At 45.9% G+C, this 19,894-nt stretch overlaps 1 protein-coding gene across 9 annotated transcripts in view; it reads right to left on the bottom strand.

Annotated features, from left to right (window-relative positions):
• SAMHD1 (SAM and HD domain containing deoxynucleoside triphosphate triphosphohydrolase 1) overlaps positions 1-19,894 on the bottom strand; it is an 80,018-nt gene that overhangs the window by 13,405 nt on the left and 46,719 nt on the right. For all 9 annotated transcript variants that reach the window (XM_042854963.2, XM_005295427.5, XM_042854961.2 and 6 more), the window contains 3 exons: positions 17,531-17,622; positions 15,781-15,896; positions 3,641-3,780 (listed from right to left, as the gene is read on the bottom strand). In XM_042854963.2, coding sequence (XP_042710897.2) covers positions 3,641-3,780; positions 15,781-15,896; positions 17,531-17,622 — 348 coding nt within the window. The remainder of the gene's footprint in view (positions 1-3,640; positions 3,781-15,780; positions 15,897-17,530; positions 17,623-19,894) is intronic.

Below are 19,894 nucleotides of genomic sequence, written 5' to 3'. Positions count from 1 at the left end.
ACACTGTTCTCAGGAGTTTATAAAACTTTGCCAAACTAACCATTTGGGCTGAAATTCTCCCTGCCGCGTGTCTCCCTCAGACTGAATTTGTTTGGAAGGTTTCAGCAAAAAGGGTTCAGCTGTTACTGAGACTAGGGAAAAATGTCATTCCCCCTACGCCCTCCCCTTGCCCAGTTAAAAACTGTATAACCGTTGTGTTTGAGAAGCTCTTGCACCTCCAGCCTTTGAAGGAAGAGCGTGAAATTGGAAAAGGTGGGTGGGTGGAGAGGGGACCGGGGGGGAGGAAGGGGTGACGACTCTGGTGTCAAGGATAGGCCTTTTGCTGTTCCTGACCACAAACTGACCACAATTTGATCAAGTTATAAACCTCTGAAAAATCTCTTTGCCTGTGCTTAGTAGAGACTGGTTAGAGTTTAGAACCTAATTATATGAAGATTCTGTCTGTACTGAGCATGCTCCAGATCAGGGTTGCAGAGGCTAAGCAAGACTTGTTTGCAGTTGCTACTGCCAGTTGCTGGGGACTGTTGTGGGGCCAGGCATCAGAACTAAGAGCTGAGAATCTCTCCCCTGTGCTCTCAATGCTTCCATTGCTGGCACCCAGGCAGTGAGGAGGTAGAAACTGCCTGACTGGAATGCAGAAAAGACAAAGCATTGACCTGGGCATGGCAATGGAGGGGGTTTACTGGTACTGGGAGCTGGCAAAGTTGTAGGGGCAGACAAGGAGACTGGGACTGGGTAGGCAAGAAAACTGGGACAAGCAGCTGAGGGGTGGAAATTAGTAATTCTGTCTTCATGGCAAGGTTTGAATGGTGTGCAATAAATAAGGCCTGGAAACCACACACGGATGGATGAGAAAACAAAATGTTAAATAATGTCTCATTTAGTGAGCATCGTCCATGCACTGAATGAGGGAGGGATCCCATGGAAAAAATAGTATTTGACCATGTAACAAAAGACTGTATCATACATAACACATACACAGAAAGAGTAATTTCTAACATGATTGATTGACTTTGCAACCTTAACTTTTAATTTAATGTATGTGTAATTTCCTAGGCTTTTAAAAAAGCAAAGTGTAAAAGAAATGTCATCATGTAGCATCACATTGATAGCCAGACATTTCATCAGCTTTAAACTTTTAGATCTACCACACAGACCTCTGCCACTTGACCTAATGATAGCAGTAGTAGGTTGTCATTCTCTATGTCGACAAGCACTAGGGCGATGAGATATTTTGCCAGTGGGCTTCACAGATTTTGCTGACAGCAGACAAATGAAGAATCTCTGGAATTTTGGGTCCAAGTCCAGGTTTTGTAGGAGTGTGCTTTAATGGTCACAAACTATTGTCCAACCCCTCCGGCTGCAAGCATTACCCCTTCTACTCTGTCCCCTCTAACCTATCCTTGTCCCCATCCTGTCTCCTAACCTCAGGCTCCTCTTCATTCTTCTCCCCAAGCCACTGGCTCTCAGTGTCTCCCCCCTCCCCCCAAAATTTCAGTCAGTCTCCCCCCTCATCCCCACAGGCTCCTTATTCCAAACTACTCTCTTCTCTGTTCCCCAGGACTGGCTCTTGTCCCTCAGCTGAATTTGGGTCAGACTGTTTCCTTCTCCATGCTACTTGGGAGACAGAAAAAGGAGTACTTAGAGCACAGGACAGTCTCCCTGCTCTCAGTTCCGGTGCTCAGAGGCCCCTGGCAGCAGCCATTGCACGCGAAGTCCTGCTCAGCCCCTACAGTCATGGGCTGGAGTATGCTCAGAAGAGGCAGAACCTTTGGACAAATTTGTGCTCTAAGTAATCAAGTCTCTACTGAGCACGTGAGAGTCAAGATTTTTCAAAGGTTTTTAAGTTGACCCATTTGGGCAGTTTTTCTCCAGGGAATCTCCCTTGCCAATTTTCAAATCCCTGCACCAAAGCATGCGTGCAACAGAGCTTATCAATAATAGGGTTACCCTACATCCGGTTTTTCCCAGACATGTCCGGCTTTTCGGCAATCAAACCCCCATCCGGGGGGAATTGCCAAAAAGCCGAACATGTCCGGGAAAATGCCGTCCAGGCACTTCCCCTCCCGCGGCTGCTCTGCTCCTCCCCTGACTCTTTGGCTCTGTTTAAGAGCCAAGCTGCCCGAGCGCTATGGGCTTCAGGCAGCCCCCTTGCCTCCGGACCCCAGCCGCCGGCCGGGGACTTCCCCTCCCGGGCTCCGGCGGCGCAGGGTCCGGAGGCATGGGGGCTGCCCGAAGCCGGTAGCGCTCGGGCAGCCCGGCTCTTAAACAGAGCCGAAGAGTCAGGGGAGGAGCAGAGCCTCCGGCCGCGGCGGCTCTGCTCCTCCCCTGACTCTTCAGCTCTGTTTAAGAGCCGAGCGCTACGGGCTTCGGGCAGCCCCCATGCCTCCGGACCCTGCGCCGCCGGAGCCCGGGAGGGGAAGTGCCCGGCCGGGGGCGCAGGGTCCGGAGGCATAGGGGCTGCCCGAAGCCCAAGCGTTACTGGCTTCACGGTTTGCCGGGCAGCCTCCAGACCCTGCGCCCCCGGCTGGGCGCCTCCCCTCCCGGGCTCCAGCTGCGCTGGGGAAGCGCCGGCCGGGGGCGCAGGGTCGGGGGGCTGCCCGGCAAACCGTGAAGCCCGTAGCGCTCAGGCAGCCCTTTTCGCATGGCTGGGAGTGGGAGGGAGGAGGGGGCGGAGTTAGGGCGGGGAAGGGGCGGAGTTGGGGTGGGGCCGGGGTGGGGAAATGGGCGGGGCCAGGGCCCCGTGGAAGGTCCTCTTTTTTTATTTGTTAAATATGGTAACCCTAATCAATAAAGTAGCTGAAGGGTTTTTAAAATAAAAAAGCTGGGCAAAACATTTTCATCTACTCTTATTCTCTGAAACAACCACATCATTTTTGCCGAAATTAGTTCAGACAGTGGCAGATGCCCAGCATGCAAAATTTCAGCCCAAACAGTTTAAGTTTGGCAAAGTTATAAACCAATGAAAATAGTGTTTTTATAATGGGACATACAGGGCAACTTTAAATATCGGCAGCACTACCAGCTCAGTCTAGAATATTTCAGTGTACTATATTAAATTGATACTGACTGTTTTTGAAATAAACAGCTATGCTGAGCTTGAGAAGTAGATAGTGACTAAGGTTGAGAATTTACACCCCTGAAAGTCAAGAAATTCAGAAGTTATATCTCGCATGAATGTAAACTCAGCCATACCACTAAAGCCACTCTGACAACAACTTGGAGCCAAAATTGCACCAGAGTCTCATTACTCTGCTGAATGGTTTTACTGTTTCCTTGTGTTCAAATGTTCTCATGGTTTTTTGGCCCAAGTGATGCTTTTTGACATACAATTCCCTATATTTTTGCAGAACACACGTTATTTCAAATAAAAATATCCTGAAATAGTCTTCAGCTCAGCAGCTGATCTTTTTTATCCAAATCTCTTATCCTTCCCCTGGTTTCTTCCATGTAACAACCGTTCCCATACTTACTGGCTGAGTTTTGAAGAAGACAGGCAATTTACCATTGGCCAAGGCAGTTTTAGGAATGATAGTAGAATAGAGACAAATCAGCAGAATAGTCAGAAGTGCATATTTAAAAGAGGCAGCAGAATTTGGAGCCCTCTATCAATAGAGATTGGATTGAGAATGCCGTTTACCTCTGTAATTTCTTTTCCTGATTCAGTACGAGTCTCTCCCAAATACTTATATAGATCGCGAAGCTCTATTTTATGCAAAATTTCTCGTGCCTCAGCCAGCTCTTTATTACTAGAGTACAGAATCTCCAGAAAGATGTTATCTGTCAAAGTTAAATACATTTCATTTACATAGCCATGTATCCAATTGTTACAGCAGAGAGAAGCTGTGCATCTATATACATATATCTATATAGAAAGCCTAACCCATGTGCCAAGAAATGAAAACACTATTTTCAAAGAGTTACCCAACACACTAACCTAACAATTTCAGTTACTTTCAGAATAGTGTGGGCTGCCACAGGCTTTTCACAATACTATTAGCATCAGATTGAAAGAAGAGGTTTCCTGACTTCCCAACCCCAGGACGGAAAGTTTAACAGCTTCAGTGTTAACAACCTTATGAACGGGTATAGAGATGAACGGGTGTAGAGATGAACAGGTGGGACACAGCCCCTCCCCCCAACAGAGGGGGCAAGGAGAGGCAGCACAGCCAGAAGGGAAGAGGCGGGGCCAGAGTCTCTCCGCTTCTGGCTACGCTGCTCTCCCCCAGCCTCCGAAGCAGCTGCAACTCCGGGGCTGGCAGGCTGCAGCCGTGCTGCTCGGCCCCGCCCGCCAGAGAAGGCCGCCACCCAGGTGCCGGAGCATGCTGCGGCCATGCCGCCTGGCCCAGCCCACTGGAACATGCTGCAGCCACGCTGCCTGGTCTGGCCTGCGGGAACAGGCTGCAGCCGCGCTGCCCAACCTGCCGGAGCAGCTCCAGCCAGGCCAGACACATCCTCCCCTGGCCCTCCCCAGCTTCTCCCCCCAAAAAAATTTCCTCACCAGTTGGTGTCCCGGCCTGTCAGGGTAAGCAGCTGGCGGGATGGGACACTTTATTTACTTAGGTTTACCTCCGTGCCTGCGGACGCTCGAGGTAAACAAACCATCTCAGCCCGCCAGCGGCTTATCCTCATGGCCCGTGAGCCAAAGTTTGCTGAACTCTGAATTATAGGGTTGGCTTATGAACGGGTCATAAAAAATTTCTATTTTTACTTATCCATCTTGCGGGGGGGGGGGGGGGGGGGGTCGGCTTATAAACCAACTGGCTTATGATCGAGTATATACGGTAGTTTTATTATATACACAGATACAATGTTTCTGACCATGGATGCTGGCAACCAAACTCCATTTCTAACCCCCCAAACAGCAAACTGCACACTAGTGCAAACAGTGCCGGATACATTTTTACCTGAGACATGCTTTCCAAACAGCAGGGGAATAACTGGTTCTTTGATATGCATTGTCTATATGTATAACATATTTCCCCCCCCACACACTGTTGGTAAGAATGCGTCCCGCAGACTTGTGCTTGGATTCTTTCAGGTAGCAGTGTCTGCGAGGGGCTGTGCCTGTACCCTGAGAATCCTAAAGGGTGGGTGACCCCAACAATCCCCTCAATTCCTTTGCTAATACAAAATCCTGTTCCTACCCAACAGGAAGTACAGTATCAGGAAAAGGAGGGTAGGTCGTGTAATATATGGACAATACATCTCAAAAAACCACAATTGCTGTAAGGTAAGTAACTATTTCTTCTTCAAGTGCTTGTCCACACAGATTCTACTCTTTGATTCACAAGCAGTGACCCAGATCACAGGATGTGGATGCTAGGAGTCTATCTGTAATACAGCTGTAGCAAAGTGAGCATCAGATCTTGATGATTCTACTATGGAGTAATGTTGCATAAGTGTATGCACAGAATTCCACCACCAGAACACTTCTCAAAGAAGCTGCTTAAGCCCTGGTGGAGTGGACTGTTGTCCTCAATGGGGGGGTCTAAAGGAGCTATTCCATAGCATAATTTAATGCAAGTAAAAATCCAATTCCGTCAACTCTGAATATATATAGCCTGATGTGCAAAAGCTACAATTAACCAAGGTGAAGCCACGAATGGCTTAGGCCTATCAAGATGTATTGTGGGTGCTATCCTACTTAAGGTATGAAGTTTAGCTTTTCCCTTGTTGGAATGTGGCTTGAGGAAAGAACACAGGCAGGTGTATTAGTTGATTCAGATGGCAGTCAGAGACAACTTTTGGTAAAAATGTTGGGTGAGCCCTTAAGGTCCCCCTGTCCTTAAGAAATATTGTGTATGGGGGGCCCACCATGAGTGCTTGTAATCTCCCACCCTTCCAGATGATGTTACTGCCACTAGGAAGGCTAGTGACAAGTGGAAGAGGAAACACAGCCAGGGGCTCAAAGGATGCATTAAACCCATCGGTAGGTTGAGATCCCAAGGAGGGGGAGACTTCCTGAATAGTGGAATATATGCACATAAGTGCCTAGCTACTGCGGGGTGTGAGAATGTTGAGTGACCCTGCATGGGAGGACGGGAAGCTAAAATGGCTGCTATGTGGATCTTAAGGGAACTTCTAGACAATCCTGAATTCCTCAAGGACAGGAGGTATTCCAGTATATCAGGTATCTGAGCTTGAGATGAAGGTAACTGATGTTGATGAGTCCAACAGTGAAGCTTGGCTTCTGTTGTCAGTTGGCCTGCGTGTGTGTGCTCTCTCCCTATGCTGTACCAACCCTGCACAGACAGCTGGCCCAGCAGACCTCGACAGCACTTCTAAGACCACAGACACTCAGTTCGGTGATCAAGGAGCTCAGGCAGGTTTATTGCCCTCAAGACACAATACTAGCACCTGGCAGACTCTACGGGGACACTAACACATGAGTGCCCAGTGGCAAGGACTCAGCTCAGTCAGCAACGGGACTTTCCACTGCACCCTAGGCCAGACAAAGACGCCCCTCCTATGATTTCTCTTTTATACACTGATACAAACAAGTTACGTATTACTCTTCTGATGTGGTTAGTTACCACCCTACACTTTGTACCTGTTGGTTCAAACAAAACATCTCCATTCATTATTCATGTTAAATATTCTCACACCTCTTGTCAAACTAACTGTAATGGGCTATCTTGATTATCACTACAAAAGCTTTTTCTCTTAATTAATTAGCCTCTTAGAGTTGGTAGATCAACTCCCACCTTTTCATGTTCTCTGTATGTGTATATAGATCTCCTTACTATATGTTCCATTCTATGCATCCGATGAAGTGGGCTGTAGCTCAAATAAATTTGTTAGTCTCTAAGGTGCCACAAGTACTCCTATTCATTACCCTGTCATCCTGACCTTATCTTTAGGAGGGGTCAGTGTGGACCATCTTCGGGGAATGTGTTTATACCACAACTTTATATCGGGATGTGCTTGTATTAGCCTTCTGGGATGTATTTATGTGAATACCTAGTGCCCAGTACTTCTTAGGAATGCCTGTGTTTTAGCAACGCCAGCCATATTCTTGCAAAGTTCATGTACTGGACAGAAAACTTTTAAGCAGGCATTTGCTTTGTAACAGGGCCTGACTCTTGCTGATTGTGGTTCTTGCACCAGGCCCCGTGTTCCAGGCTCTCTTTCTACTACAGCTTCCATTTGGCTGAGTAAGCATGCCTCGTTGAGTCTTCTCTGCTGTGGTTAAGAATATGTTGTACTTCTGATGAGCAGCTCCTCTCTAGTGCTATTAGCCAACCAGCATCCATGCTGTAAGGTACAGGGAAGTTTGATCCAGATGGAGGATCTGCCCCTCCCTTTGCAATATCACTTATGGCTGAAGAGGTAACTGGACTGGAGGTCAAATGGAGAGATTCACGAAGTCTGAGAAACAGAACTGCTTCAAGCCAGATGCCAGCATGGTCATCTTGGTGGAATCCTGTCTCAGTTTCCCAATGACTCCTGGGATTAGTGGAATTGAAGGGTATGCATACATTAGATCCAGAGCATCCGACAGAGATCCCTGATCCTGGCCTCCTCTGGAGCAGAACTGGTGACATTTTTTTGGTCTGTTGCATATAGATCTATAAGCAGGTAGACCTCACCTGGTGAATGTGTCCTGAATGATCATATGCTACAATGACCATTCATGGTTGCTTGAAAACTGTCTGCTGAGGTGATCTGCCAGAACATCCTGCCAGCCTGCTAAAAGCACTATGGGAGTAATCTCATGTCACAGGCATCAATTCCAAAGGTAATTTGCTTCTCGACAAAGAGGGGTGAATCCTGCTCCCCCTTGCCTACTGATATGAAACACTGCTGTAGTGTTGTCAGTCATGATCAGAAAAGTTAAACCTCTCAGAGCTGGTAGGAATGCTGTACAAGCTCGATGAACAGCCCTTAGCACTAGGATGTTTATATGTAACTAGGCTTCCTGAGATCATTAACCTGGTGTCAGAAGAATGCATAGGTGGCTCCCCATCCAGCCTGGAGGCATCTGTTACCAGAGTCTTCTATGGCAATGGTGCAGAGAAGGACACTCCCTTTCATACTTTTAGAGGATCCTTCCACCAGTTCAATGACAGAACTTCTGGAAGGACCTGAACCTTTCATCTTTAGGTGTCTGTCAACCACCCTTATATGCAGCAAAGGTGAAGTGTGGCATGCTGAGTTATGTAGATGAAGGAAACCATGTGCCCCAGAAGTCTGAGACGTTCTTACACACGTCTGAGGTACTTGTAGGTGGTTGACCAGATTTATTATGGCTTAGAGTCTGCCCTAGGGCAGACAGATCATTGCTGTAATAGAGTTCAGAACTACACCTATAAATTCTATCTTTCGAGCAGAAATTAACACTGACTTCTTGCTGACACTGTCCCCTCAGGAGGCAAAAAGACAGAGTCGGCTGTATGGAGTTGGTCACCTCTTGCAGAGACTTTCCCCAAGTAAGCCAGTTGTCTAGACAGGGGCAAACCTGGACTTCTCAATTCATCAGGTAAGGTACCACTGTCAAAAAGTGTTTGATAAATACCCTGGGCACTGTGGATAGACCACGTAGCAGGATTCTGTACTAGTAGCACGAATTGCCCACCTGGAACCTTAGTTATTTCCTGTGGTCAGGTGGATTGCTATATGAAAGTCAGTATTCAGGAGGTCAAGAGCTGTGTACCAGTCCTGTGGATCAAGAGAGGGAATTATAGAGGCCAGGGTAACCATCCTGAGCTTGAATCTGAATGAAGGTGTTCAGCTGTCTCAAGTCCAGAATAGGGCAACATCCCCCTTTTTTCCTTAGATAAAGTAATGGGAATAAAAATTCTTCCCCTTGTACTCTTCAGCTACTACTTCTACTGCGCAGAGATTTAGAAGCGACTGCACTTCTTGATGCAGCATACTGTCTGAGAGGGATCCCTGAAAAGGGATAAGGAAGGTGGGTGAGTGATGGGGAGAGTCTGGAATTAGATGGCATATCTCATCTCTATGATTTCTAGGACCCAGCGGTCCATAATGATGGTGTTCCAGACCCCATGAAAACAAAGCAAATAGTTCCTTAACTGTACGGACATAAAATAAAGATCCAGCAGGGGTTGTATGTCGCTCTTGACCAAGGAGACAAATTTGCTGCCTCCAAGTTGTTGCAAGATGGGAAGATGATGCAGTCGAAACAGATGAATTCCTCCTTTGAAACAGCTGATGCAGATGGTCTGAGCTGTGCAAAGTAGGGTTGCCTGGAGTATGGCTGAGGCCTGATTTGCTTCCTTTTTGAAGCAAGTATTCCAGAGACCTGAGGGTTACTCTAGAGTCTTTCAGAGGATGATCAGTCCTTGGGTTAAGAAGGTGCATCCACCACACAGCAGATCTTCTACTGTTTGCACCTCTTTTGGGACGCCAGATTGGAACCAAGAGGACCCTTCTCATTGCAACTGAGGTGCCCATAGATCTGGGTGCTGTGTGGAATGCTTGAAGATCAGTACATATCAGAAGCTGCGCCACCAAGATTTTAATTCCTCTGAGGTCAAGAGGGATCATGTCAGAAAATTGGGAGATAAGAGTCCCAATTTAGTTAGCCACTTCATCAGTAAAGACTGATAACTGGCAATCTTCATCTGCAGGCTGGTTGATTAGTAATTTTTGCATCTGAATAAATCTAATGTTTTGGGATCCTTGTCTCAGGTTGTTGATTTCGGCAGACCTTGATGCTTTGTCCTCTTATGGACTTGCTGCTCCAATCAGTGAGCCAGACACCGAGTACAGAATTGCTCAAAGGCTGTTAGGAGCACCCGTCAACACCAATTTGCCTGTTTGGTGTCGGCACCAAGAAAGCAGACATTTGCCAAAGCAGATTGGCTGGCTCCAAAAAGCCCTCACTGATGGGAACTACAAGGTGCCCTGGCATGGAGGTATGTAAAATATCCAGGAGCTTGCAAGACTTGTCCTGGACAACTTCCACTGGAATCTCTACTATCTCCTCCACCCTGAAAGGTCTTATTGATGAATACTGGATGTTGAAGGCAGCACAGCCTCATCAGGAGATGGAAATGATTGGTCCGATCATCAGTTTGGAAGTCCTCCCCAGAGCCCTGCTCCTGGAACTGGTGCCTGATGCTCCCCAATGAATGGTGGAGAGGGAAACCTAGCCCTACACTGGGCGGTAGAAGCTGGCTTCCTGGCAGGTTGTAATCCCCATGATGTCCAGTATGGCCAAAGTTGTTGGGTAAGGATACAGTCCAGGGGACCATGGCCGTTAATACCAAGTAGTAGTATCTCCTAGAATTCTTAAGCCTTGGATAATAGCAGTGTGCTCAAGAACCCCTTTTTGATGTGTCAGGGTCAAAGAACCTAGACCCCAGGGAATGAGATGACACCATCTCCCAGGAAGGAGATGGAAACACCTCCCTGCTATTGTCTGAACCAAAAGAGGAGCAATTATATTTGGGGTTTTAAGCAAATCCTCAGCATGCTGTCTACTTGGTACCGCAGGTTTGCTCAGTACCCAAGTAGCAGCAGTTGGTAACACAGATGAAAGTTTAACCACTGACAACAGCAGTAATTCTGGTTCTACAGAAAGTGTTAACACTGTGAAAAATTCAATACCAAGACTGTCGGCGCTTGCAGGAGTCCGTACCACAGTGGTCCTACTGAAATTCAGGGATGGTCTAGACAGTATTTGGTCCTGCCATGAGGGCAGGGGACTGGACTCGATGACCTCTCGAGGTCCCTTCCAGTCCTAGAATCTATGAAAATATTGGTACTGGGGCCTTCATGCTATCAATACAAGGTGATATATGGTGTTCTAAGAGAGCCAGTATGGGGGCATGGTGACCTGAGGAACCCCTTCCTGGGCCTTGAACTACCTAGGTCAATGGAAGATTCTTCTGTCAACCTAACACTGCCTACACCAGGGGCTAGGTGGTCTTATCTAAGTCTCTCAGGGGTTTGGATTTTTCATACCCGAGATATGTAGCTATGCCCATGTAACTTTTCAGTACAGACCAGCCAATAAGCTTGTGACAAATGGACTAGCAAGCAAATTGTAAAACAGGTGTGAATTATTGATTTAAGGATATTTACTTGGTATATTTTGACATATGATGTTGATAATTTGTGTTTTAAGAGTTTATAAAGCTTTAACTTTTTGAATCCCAATGTTAGTTTCAGTTGGATTTCAGTTTGCATAGTTTGGTGGGGGTAGTGTCTTGTGAGAGAATCTGAGCCATTGATCACAGATCAATCTTAATGGGGGGCTTCCCTAAATAGCAGGCCCATAAAGGCTGCCAGCCAACTAGCCAGAGGCACAAGAGCCAGCAAATCAGAGCTGAAAACAGGGCAGTTTGGGAGAGGATGCCCGTATGTTTCTTCCCCCACTGATATTTCTTGACAGGAGCTTAGGAGGGGAGGCTAGGACATCTACAGAAACAGCAGTGATAGTGACCTGAATAATGGGAGAGACAACAAAGTTAACTGAATGAGGAAGCTGCGGCATGTACATTATTCTGGAGCAGGTACCTGAAAGGTGCTCCATTTGTATGAAGTGCTGCCTGACAGATCTGACAGAAGAGAAGATCCAAGGTTTGGAGCTACAGCTAGAAACGATGACTGAATTTTGAAAGGGATTTGAACGGATGATGGAGGGAATGAGAGAGGAGGCTAAAGGGAAACCTCAAGATTTGCAGATGCAAGCTGGACCAGAGAACTGTGAGGGTAGACTGCTAGATGAGGAAAGTGGCCAGTGGAAGCATGTGACTACAAGAATGAGGCAGAGGCAAAGATCGGCTGGCAAAAGAGAAATAGAACTGAGGAACAGGTTTGTTAAGTTGGAAAGTGAATGGGAGAAGCAGGCAACAACAGAAAATGGGACAGCAAGGAACAAGAGAAGAGTGGCTAGTCCTACAAGAAAAGGGGCTGAGATAATGGACATAGCCAGAGTTTGGAGCCACAGGAAGATAGAGAATGACTCACAGAAGACTGCAAGTGAGAACAGAAGACAAGATGACTTGTAGCTAGAAAGAACAGAAGGGGGAAGGCCAGAGAATCGCACCGAAACCAGGAACCGACAGGCCTACATGACAGGAGATTCCCTGGTAAAAAGAACAGACAGGCCTGTCACCAGTGCTGATCTGGATAACAGAAGGGTGCGCTGTCTGCCGGAAGCGAAGACACAGGATGTGGACCTGAGGGTGTAATACAATCCTAATAGGAACAGGAAAGAATCCACTGATTGTCCTTCACATGGAGACAAATTATACTGCTGGATTCTCACTGGGGTGAATCAAGGAACACTGCCAGGCTGGAGAAGACGCTTAAAGAAATGGAGGCTCCGGTGATCTTGAGTGGGATTATATCTGTCCCTAGAGGACGAGAGTGAAAGCGAGATAAGACTATGATAAATAGATGGCTCAGGCAATGGTGCTATAAGGAGGGCTTTGGAATGTTTGACCACATTCATGGAGGCATTCATGGACAGAGGACTGTTCTCATGGGATGGACTCCACATGAGAAGGGAGGGAAATAGCCTTCTGGATGGAGATTGGAACAACTGATTAAAAAAGCTTTAAAACCAGAAATTCAGGGGAGAAGGTTGGGAGAGACCTATGTAATCTCCATGCCTGATTATAAGGAGGAGGAAATCCAGTAAAAAACGATACTGCAATGGAGAAAGAAACAATAGAGGGTAGGAAAGCGGACAAGATGATGAAAGAGTGTCAATATCAATTACATTAACAGGCAGATAGGTGATACTGGCAGTAGAATGACCGTATCCAATTGGGTGAGGAATCTGGGCGAAGCCAAGCAGAAACAACTAAAGTCAGCATGTCTGTATGCCAATGCAAGAAGCCTGTATAACAAAATGGAGGAACTAGAACTACTCGTGTGAGAAGTAAAACTAGATATTATAGGGATAACAGAAACATGGAGCCTGCATCCCAAGGGGGAATAAATTCATAGGGAAGGGCTGTAGACCAAACTGGATGAACAAGCATCTCAAACAGGTTATTAAAAGAAAGCAGAAAGCCTACAAGGAATGGAAGAAGATGGATCAGCAAGGAGGCCATGGAGAGGCCCTGCTCAAGCAGAGATAGGACTGTGAAGCTCTCCGAGCAAAGAAGCCTGAGAGAAAACCCTTAGAAATCAGGACAGAGACTGAGAAACTGTCCAGACAAGGAGGACTGGGAGAGACCCTGCTCAAACAGGGAATAGGCAGAGATCCCAGAAGGTGATGGGACCAAGTGGGATTGAACACAGGGAATGCAGCAGCAGAAGCAACTATTAAAGGGAAGCAGTATGTAACTGTGGTTTATACAGTCCCTGGGTTGGGACCCGGAGTAGTGGCGGGCCCAAGGGCTGCTGAGGAAGTGGCCTAAGCCCCAAGAAGGGGATAAGACACTGTACTAAAAATCCAAAAAAGGGGCTAGAATTTAAACAGTCCCTGAGACACGGTTGAAGACCCCAGAGAAGGCCAACCATTTGTTGGACTTTGTTACCACAGAAGGGGTTCATTCATGCGTTTTGACTCTGTGAAAATTGGCCGGAGAGCTGAGCTACCAAAGACCTGCCTGACGAGGTTAACAGCCAACAGGGGCAGCTGGGAGCAGAGAAAGGAAAGAGTGCAGGATAGCACCCAGCGGACAGGAGGAGGCACTCACAAGAAGTGAGTGCACTATGTCACAAGAGGGAAGTGTTATTACCTTTATACAAGGCACCGGTGAGATCTCATCTGGAATACTGTGTGCAACCATGTTTAAGAAAGATGAATTCAAACTGAGACAGGTGCAGAGAAGGACTACTAGGATGAGAGGAATGGAGTACCTACCTTATGAGAGCCGCTTGACTTGTTTAGCCTAACAAAATGAAGGCTCAGAGGAGATACAATTGAACTCTATAAATTAGGGCTGTCAAACAATTAAAAATAATTATCACAATTAATTGTGAGATTACAAAAACAGTCATAATCAATCACAATTTTAATTGCACTCTTAAACAATAATAGAATACCAGTTTAAATTCAGCATGGAAGCATGTCCTCTAGAATTGTGGTCGAAGCATGAAGGGGCATGTGAACGTTTAATATACCTGGCACCATAGGCGCCGACTTCCTCTCTGCCCGGTGGGTGCTCGACCCCCTCCCCACCCCTGGCCCCGCCTCCATTCCACCCTTCCCCAAAATCCCCGTCATCCACCTTCCCCTGAGTCCCCACCCCTGCCCCTTCCAATGGAGGCCTCCCCTGAGCGTGCCGTGTCCCAGCTCCTCCCTCTCCCTCCTGGAAAGTCCTAAACGCCACCAAATAACTGTTTGGCTGCGGAGGGTGGGGGTTGAAAGTGCTGGGGGGTGGGGAGGGAAAGAAGCGAGGAGGGGGGAGCTTGGCTGCCAATGCATACGTAAATACCTTGCAACACTGGCTACAACAGTGCCATGCGAATGCCTGTTCTCACTTTCAGGTGACTTTGTAATTAAGAGGCGGACCGCATTATCTCCCGTGAATGTAAACAAACTTGTCTGTCTTAGCAATTGGCTGAACAAGAAATAGGACTGAATGGACTTGTAGGCTCTAAAGTTTTACTTTTTTTTTTAAACATAGCACTTAAAAACAACACAAATTCTACATTTGTAAGTTACACTTTCATGATAAAGAGACTGCACTACAGTACTTAAATGAGGTGAAGTGAAAAATATTCTTGTTTTATTTGCACTGTAAAAAGATACTTGTAATTAAAAAATATAAAGTGAGCACTATACAATTTGTATTGTGTTGTAATTGAAATCAATATATTTTGAAATGTTGAACAACCAAAAATATTTCTAATAAATTAAAATTGGTATTCTCTTCTTAGCAGTGCAATTAAAACTGCGATTAGTCGTGACTTTTTTAATCTAGTTAATTTGTTTTATGTTAATCGCTTACGTTAACTGCGATTAATTGACAGCTCTACTATAAATAGGGAGGGAGAGGAGAGGAGCTATTTAAGTTAAGGGCCAATGCTGGCACAAGAACAAATGGATATAAACTGACCAACAAATGTAGGCTTGGATTTTGACAAAGGTTTCTAACAATCAGAGGAGTGAAGTTCTAGAACAGCTTTCCAAGGAGAGTATTGGGAGCAAAAACCTAATTGGCTTCAAGGCTGAGCTTGATAAGTTTAAGGAGGGGATGGGTATGATGAGGCTGCTTTCAATGGCATACGCCCTATCTGTGACTACTATCAAATATCTCCAAAGACCAGAGATGGGACACTAGATGGAGAGGCCTCTGAGTTACTACAAAGACTTCTCCATCAGGTGCCCAGTGGGTGGGTCTTGCCCACATGCTCCAGGCCTAAATGAGCACCATATTTGGGGTCAGGAAGGAATTTTTCTTCAGGCCAGGCTGGAAGAAACCCTGCAGGTTTTTCACCTTCCTTTGCAACATGGGGCACAGGTCACTTGCTGGCCTGAATTAGAGTAAATGGTGGATTCTCTGTAACTTGAAGTCTTTAAATCAAGATCTGAGGACTTCAGTAACTCACCCAGAGGTTATAGGCCTATATCACGAGTGGGTGGGTGAGGTTCTGTAGCCTGCAATGCGCAGGAGATCAGACAGATAGATCATCACGATGGTCCCTACTGGCCCTAAAGTCTACGAATCTTCTGTCAGTAAATGTACACTCCACCACCCATAATTGTGAACTGTGAAAATTTAAATAGATAAAAATCTACCTGCCCAAATTAAAAAAAAAAAATCAAATTCTGCCTCGCCTACTTATAAACATAGATACCCCATGTAAGCTGGCACGAACATGTCACCATCAGGGAAAGCTTACCTGTTAGCTTAGTGTAAGCTTCCATATCCTCCATTGCTGTAGAAATCTTGTAGTGTTTTCCACCAGTGCCCTCTATTTTAATATAGGGATCTGCTTTTAGGAAGGCATCTGTAATCCTGTTTTGAGACATAGGATATGGATTTAGTGTTTTTAAAAGAGAAAATGAAAAGCCACAAAGTTTCCAAATAAAGTGACCATTAGCTAATAAGCATTCCAAGCACGAAGCCAAAAGAAGTCAGTTATACTGTAACATTTCACATCTCCTGTTGCCTAAACCGGGCTCGTAACTGGGTGAGTCAATGCAAAAGCTGAAGCAACCAGACAGTAAATAAATAACTGAGCTTTCGACTAGTTAATAGAGTGCTTTCACTTAAAACCCTCATAATTCTGATGAACTAGAAATCTGCCATTATGCAGTGTTTCCGACTGCATGTTTGACATTACTGTTTGGTTGACTGTAGGAGTATGGAAGTCAGTGGCCGACGCTCAGACTGTTATAATGTAGAAGTACTGCACAGCAGAACACACTTCGTGGTGACTAAATAGCTCCATGAATTAATAACTAAGTTGGATGAATGTTTGTAAAGCATTTTTTGAGGTAAGCTGCCAGGTAAGTTCTAAGTATTAGTGCATCAGTCTGTCAGAGCTATTCACCCACTGCATGTGGCAAAACGTTATTTAAAAATACAGTTTTTCTAAAATAGTCAGGCTCTTCCTAAATTTTAACAGTTTAAAGATTTCCAGTATCTAAGGACAAAAAGACAGTATGAAAAGGACATCTGCTTTATTACTAGGCTTGATCAATCTGCTGTCAACTGGTTATCAGTGTGGTGGGGGAGAGTTCTTATTTCCTTCATTTTTTTTTATTTATATGTATGAACAAAAGCACAACCACCACCATACTGCAGAACTTTAAATGCTTATTTTAAAATTAAGTCTTGAGTAACTCAATGGAAATCAGCTGGATTTTACACCACTTCATACCTTATTGATTATTTACATATTCCAAAATGGATTTAACATAACATTTTAAGACTAGTAAAGTTCAGAGGAGAGAAGCTATTTCTAGTAATTGGAAATCTATTGGGTTCAGATTGATTTTTTTTTCTTTATATAGACAATCTAGAACCAAAAAAGGCAGAAGGCTATATAGCCAAATTTCCTTGGTGTGATGAATGACCAAGGCATGCTCACAGATTAGGGTACAGATAGGGTCCTGTAAAACTACATATTCAAAATTTCATTTGTGCCTTTTACAGAGGCACAAGGACGTGCTTGGTTTCACAGAAATCCTAACTCTACAGGTTTTCATTCATCTCAGCAACTCAACATCAATAAAGCTAAGATTTTCTCCCAGACATTTTTAGTAAAAGTCATGGACAGGTCACGGGCAATAAAAAAAAAATTCATGGAAGCCCTTGACCTGTCCCTGACTTTTACTAAAAATATCCATGACAAAAAGGGGAGCTGTGGAGTCCCCATACCGCCCACAGTGGCTGGGCAGCTGCGGGGGCCACCATCGACAGCTCAGAGCTCCATGGTCCCCCTGCCACCATTGGTGGCTCAGAGCTCCTAGGGGCCCCCACCACCCATGGTACCCCCAGCACCTGCAGTGGCTCAGAACTCCGGGGGGCCCCTAGGGGTACCCAGCAGCTCCTGGCCACTGCAGGGACCCTGCAGTTCCCAGCCACCACAGACTGTTCATGGTTAAGGCTATGATTTTCAATCAAAATACACAATGGACACTTACATTGTTTCAATGATGTTGCCAACCTTGTGCTGGTAAGCTCTGCGGTGCAAACAATTCCGTGTATGGAACATGTCATACAGATTTCCAACCTCCTGCAACAAAAGATGAAGTTACCTTTCATTTGTATATTGACTCAAGTCAACTGGATACTGCACTGAGGATTCAAAGAAAATAACTGTCACAGTTCAGTTTCCACTGTACAACGGAATGGGTGATTTTCACCATTCTGAAGTCAGGAACAGCGTCTACACCTGGATTTGTAATAATGTGAGTACAGTCCCATTTTTACTGTGCTTTTTCCACTCTAGCTTCTGTAGTTGCGATTAAAGAGATTGTAAGGTGACTGATCAACAAAGAGGATACATTTTGAAAATAATTTTGAAGGTATCAAATACTACATTCTAAACAATGCAACAGAAAAGAAAATAACCTCTCAACTAAAGGAGATTAATTTATTATTCAAACTGACTTATAACTCTGAACACTCTTCTGCAATCCTTGGCTACCACTTTAGTATTGAGAGGCATGCTGCAATATCTGATGGCATACACACATACACGTTATAATACACTATACGTACACACAAACCTCATACATGGAGGAAACAGCCATGTGGTAACTTGCAGAGGCACATGATAAAGTTATCCACATACCTATAAGTGCATCAGCTTCCCACTACCCATCTTGCTGAGATATATTGTTTTCTCAGAAGTCCCACTAGATTCTACTCGGTCCTGTGAGCATACACCCAGGCCTTGCAGGTTCTATGTTGCATAAGTAAGGCCCTACCAAATTCATGGTCAATTTCATAGTCATAAGATTTTAAAAATCTGAAAATTCAGGATTTCAGCTATTTAAATCTGAAATTTCACGATGGTATAATTGTAGGGGCCCTGACCCAAAAAGGAATTGTGGGGAGGTTGCAAGGTTATTGTGGGGGGTATTGCAGTATTGCTACCCTTACTTCTGCGCAGCTGCTGGCAGCAGCGGTGCCTTCAGAGCTGAGCAGCTGGAGAGTGGAGTGGCTGGCCGGCTGCCACCAGCAGCAGCGCAGAAGTAAGGATGGCATGGTATGGTATTGCCATCCTTACTTCTGCGCTGGTGCTGGCGGCGGCTATGCCTTCAGACCTGGGCTCCCGGGCAACAGCCACCAGTCTCCAACCACCTAGCTCTGAAGCCAGTGCAGAAGTAAGGGTGGCAATACTGCAACCCCCCTAAAATAACCTTGTGACCCCTCTCCCCCCCCCCCCCTCCCCGCAACTCCCTTTTAGCTCAGGACCCCTAATTTGAGAAACGCTGGTCTTCCCCATGAAATCTGTATAGTATAAGGTAAAAGCACACAGAAGACCAGATTTCACAGTCCATGACGCATTTTTCATGGCCATGAATTGGTAGGGCCCTATGCATAAGTAACTGGAGAAGTGAGGGAAGTAAGTTTTGTGCTTTTAAAATGTTTTATTTATTTTTGATGTTATGGTTTTATTAGGTGTAACTCTGTTTCTGTTCTATACAATTTTCAACAAAAAGGATCAACATCGTAGAATAAGACGGTTACTCACCTTTGTAACTGTTGTTCTTTGAGATGTGTTGCTCATATCCATTCCAATTAGGTGTGTGCGCGGCGCGTGCACGATCGTCGGAAGATTTTTACCCTAGCAGCACTCGGTGGGTCGGCTGAGGGGCCCCCTGGAGTGGCGCCCTCATGGTGCCAGATATATGCCCCTGCCGACCCAGTGCCCCCTCAGTTCCTTCTTGCCGGCTACTCCGACAGTGGGGAAGGAGGGCGGGTTTGGAATGGATATGAGCAACACATCTTGAACAACAACAGTTACAAAGGTGAGTACCGTCTTTTCTTCTTCGAGTGCTTGCTCATATCGATTCCAATTAGGTGACTCCCAAGCCTTACCTAGGCCGTGGGGTCGGATTTAGATGTCATGGAGTGAAGGACAGCTGAACCAAATGCCGCATCCTCCCTGGACTACTGTACTATGGCATAGCGGGAAGCGAAAGTGTGCACAGATGACCAAGTTGCTGCCCTACAGATCTCCTGTATGGGCACATGAGCCAGAAAGGCAGAGGACGAAGCTTGAGCCCGAGTGGAATGGGCAGTGAGTCATGGAGCTGGGACACCAGCCAGGTCGTAACATGCACAGATGCATGATGTAATCCAAGACGAGATTCGCTGCGAAGAGACCGGAAGGCCTTTCATCCGGTCTGCCACTGCTACTAACAGTTGGGACATGTTTCTGAACGGCTTCGTACGTTCGATGTAAAAGGCAAGAGTCCTGTGAACGTCCACGGAATGTAGCTGCCGTTCCCTTCGCGAAGCATGCGGCTTCAGGAAGACCACCGGGAGGAAGATGT

Source organism: Chrysemys picta, chromosome 13 (assembly GCF_011386835.1).
Source record: "Chrysemys picta bellii isolate R12L10 chromosome 13, ASM1138683v2, whole genome shotgun sequence".
NCBI classification, from domain to species: domain Eukaryota; kingdom Metazoa; phylum Chordata; order Testudines; family Emydidae; genus Chrysemys; species Chrysemys picta.
The sequence above is the reverse complement of the archived record's forward strand: the minus strand, read 5'-3'. Positions and strand labels throughout refer to the sequence as shown.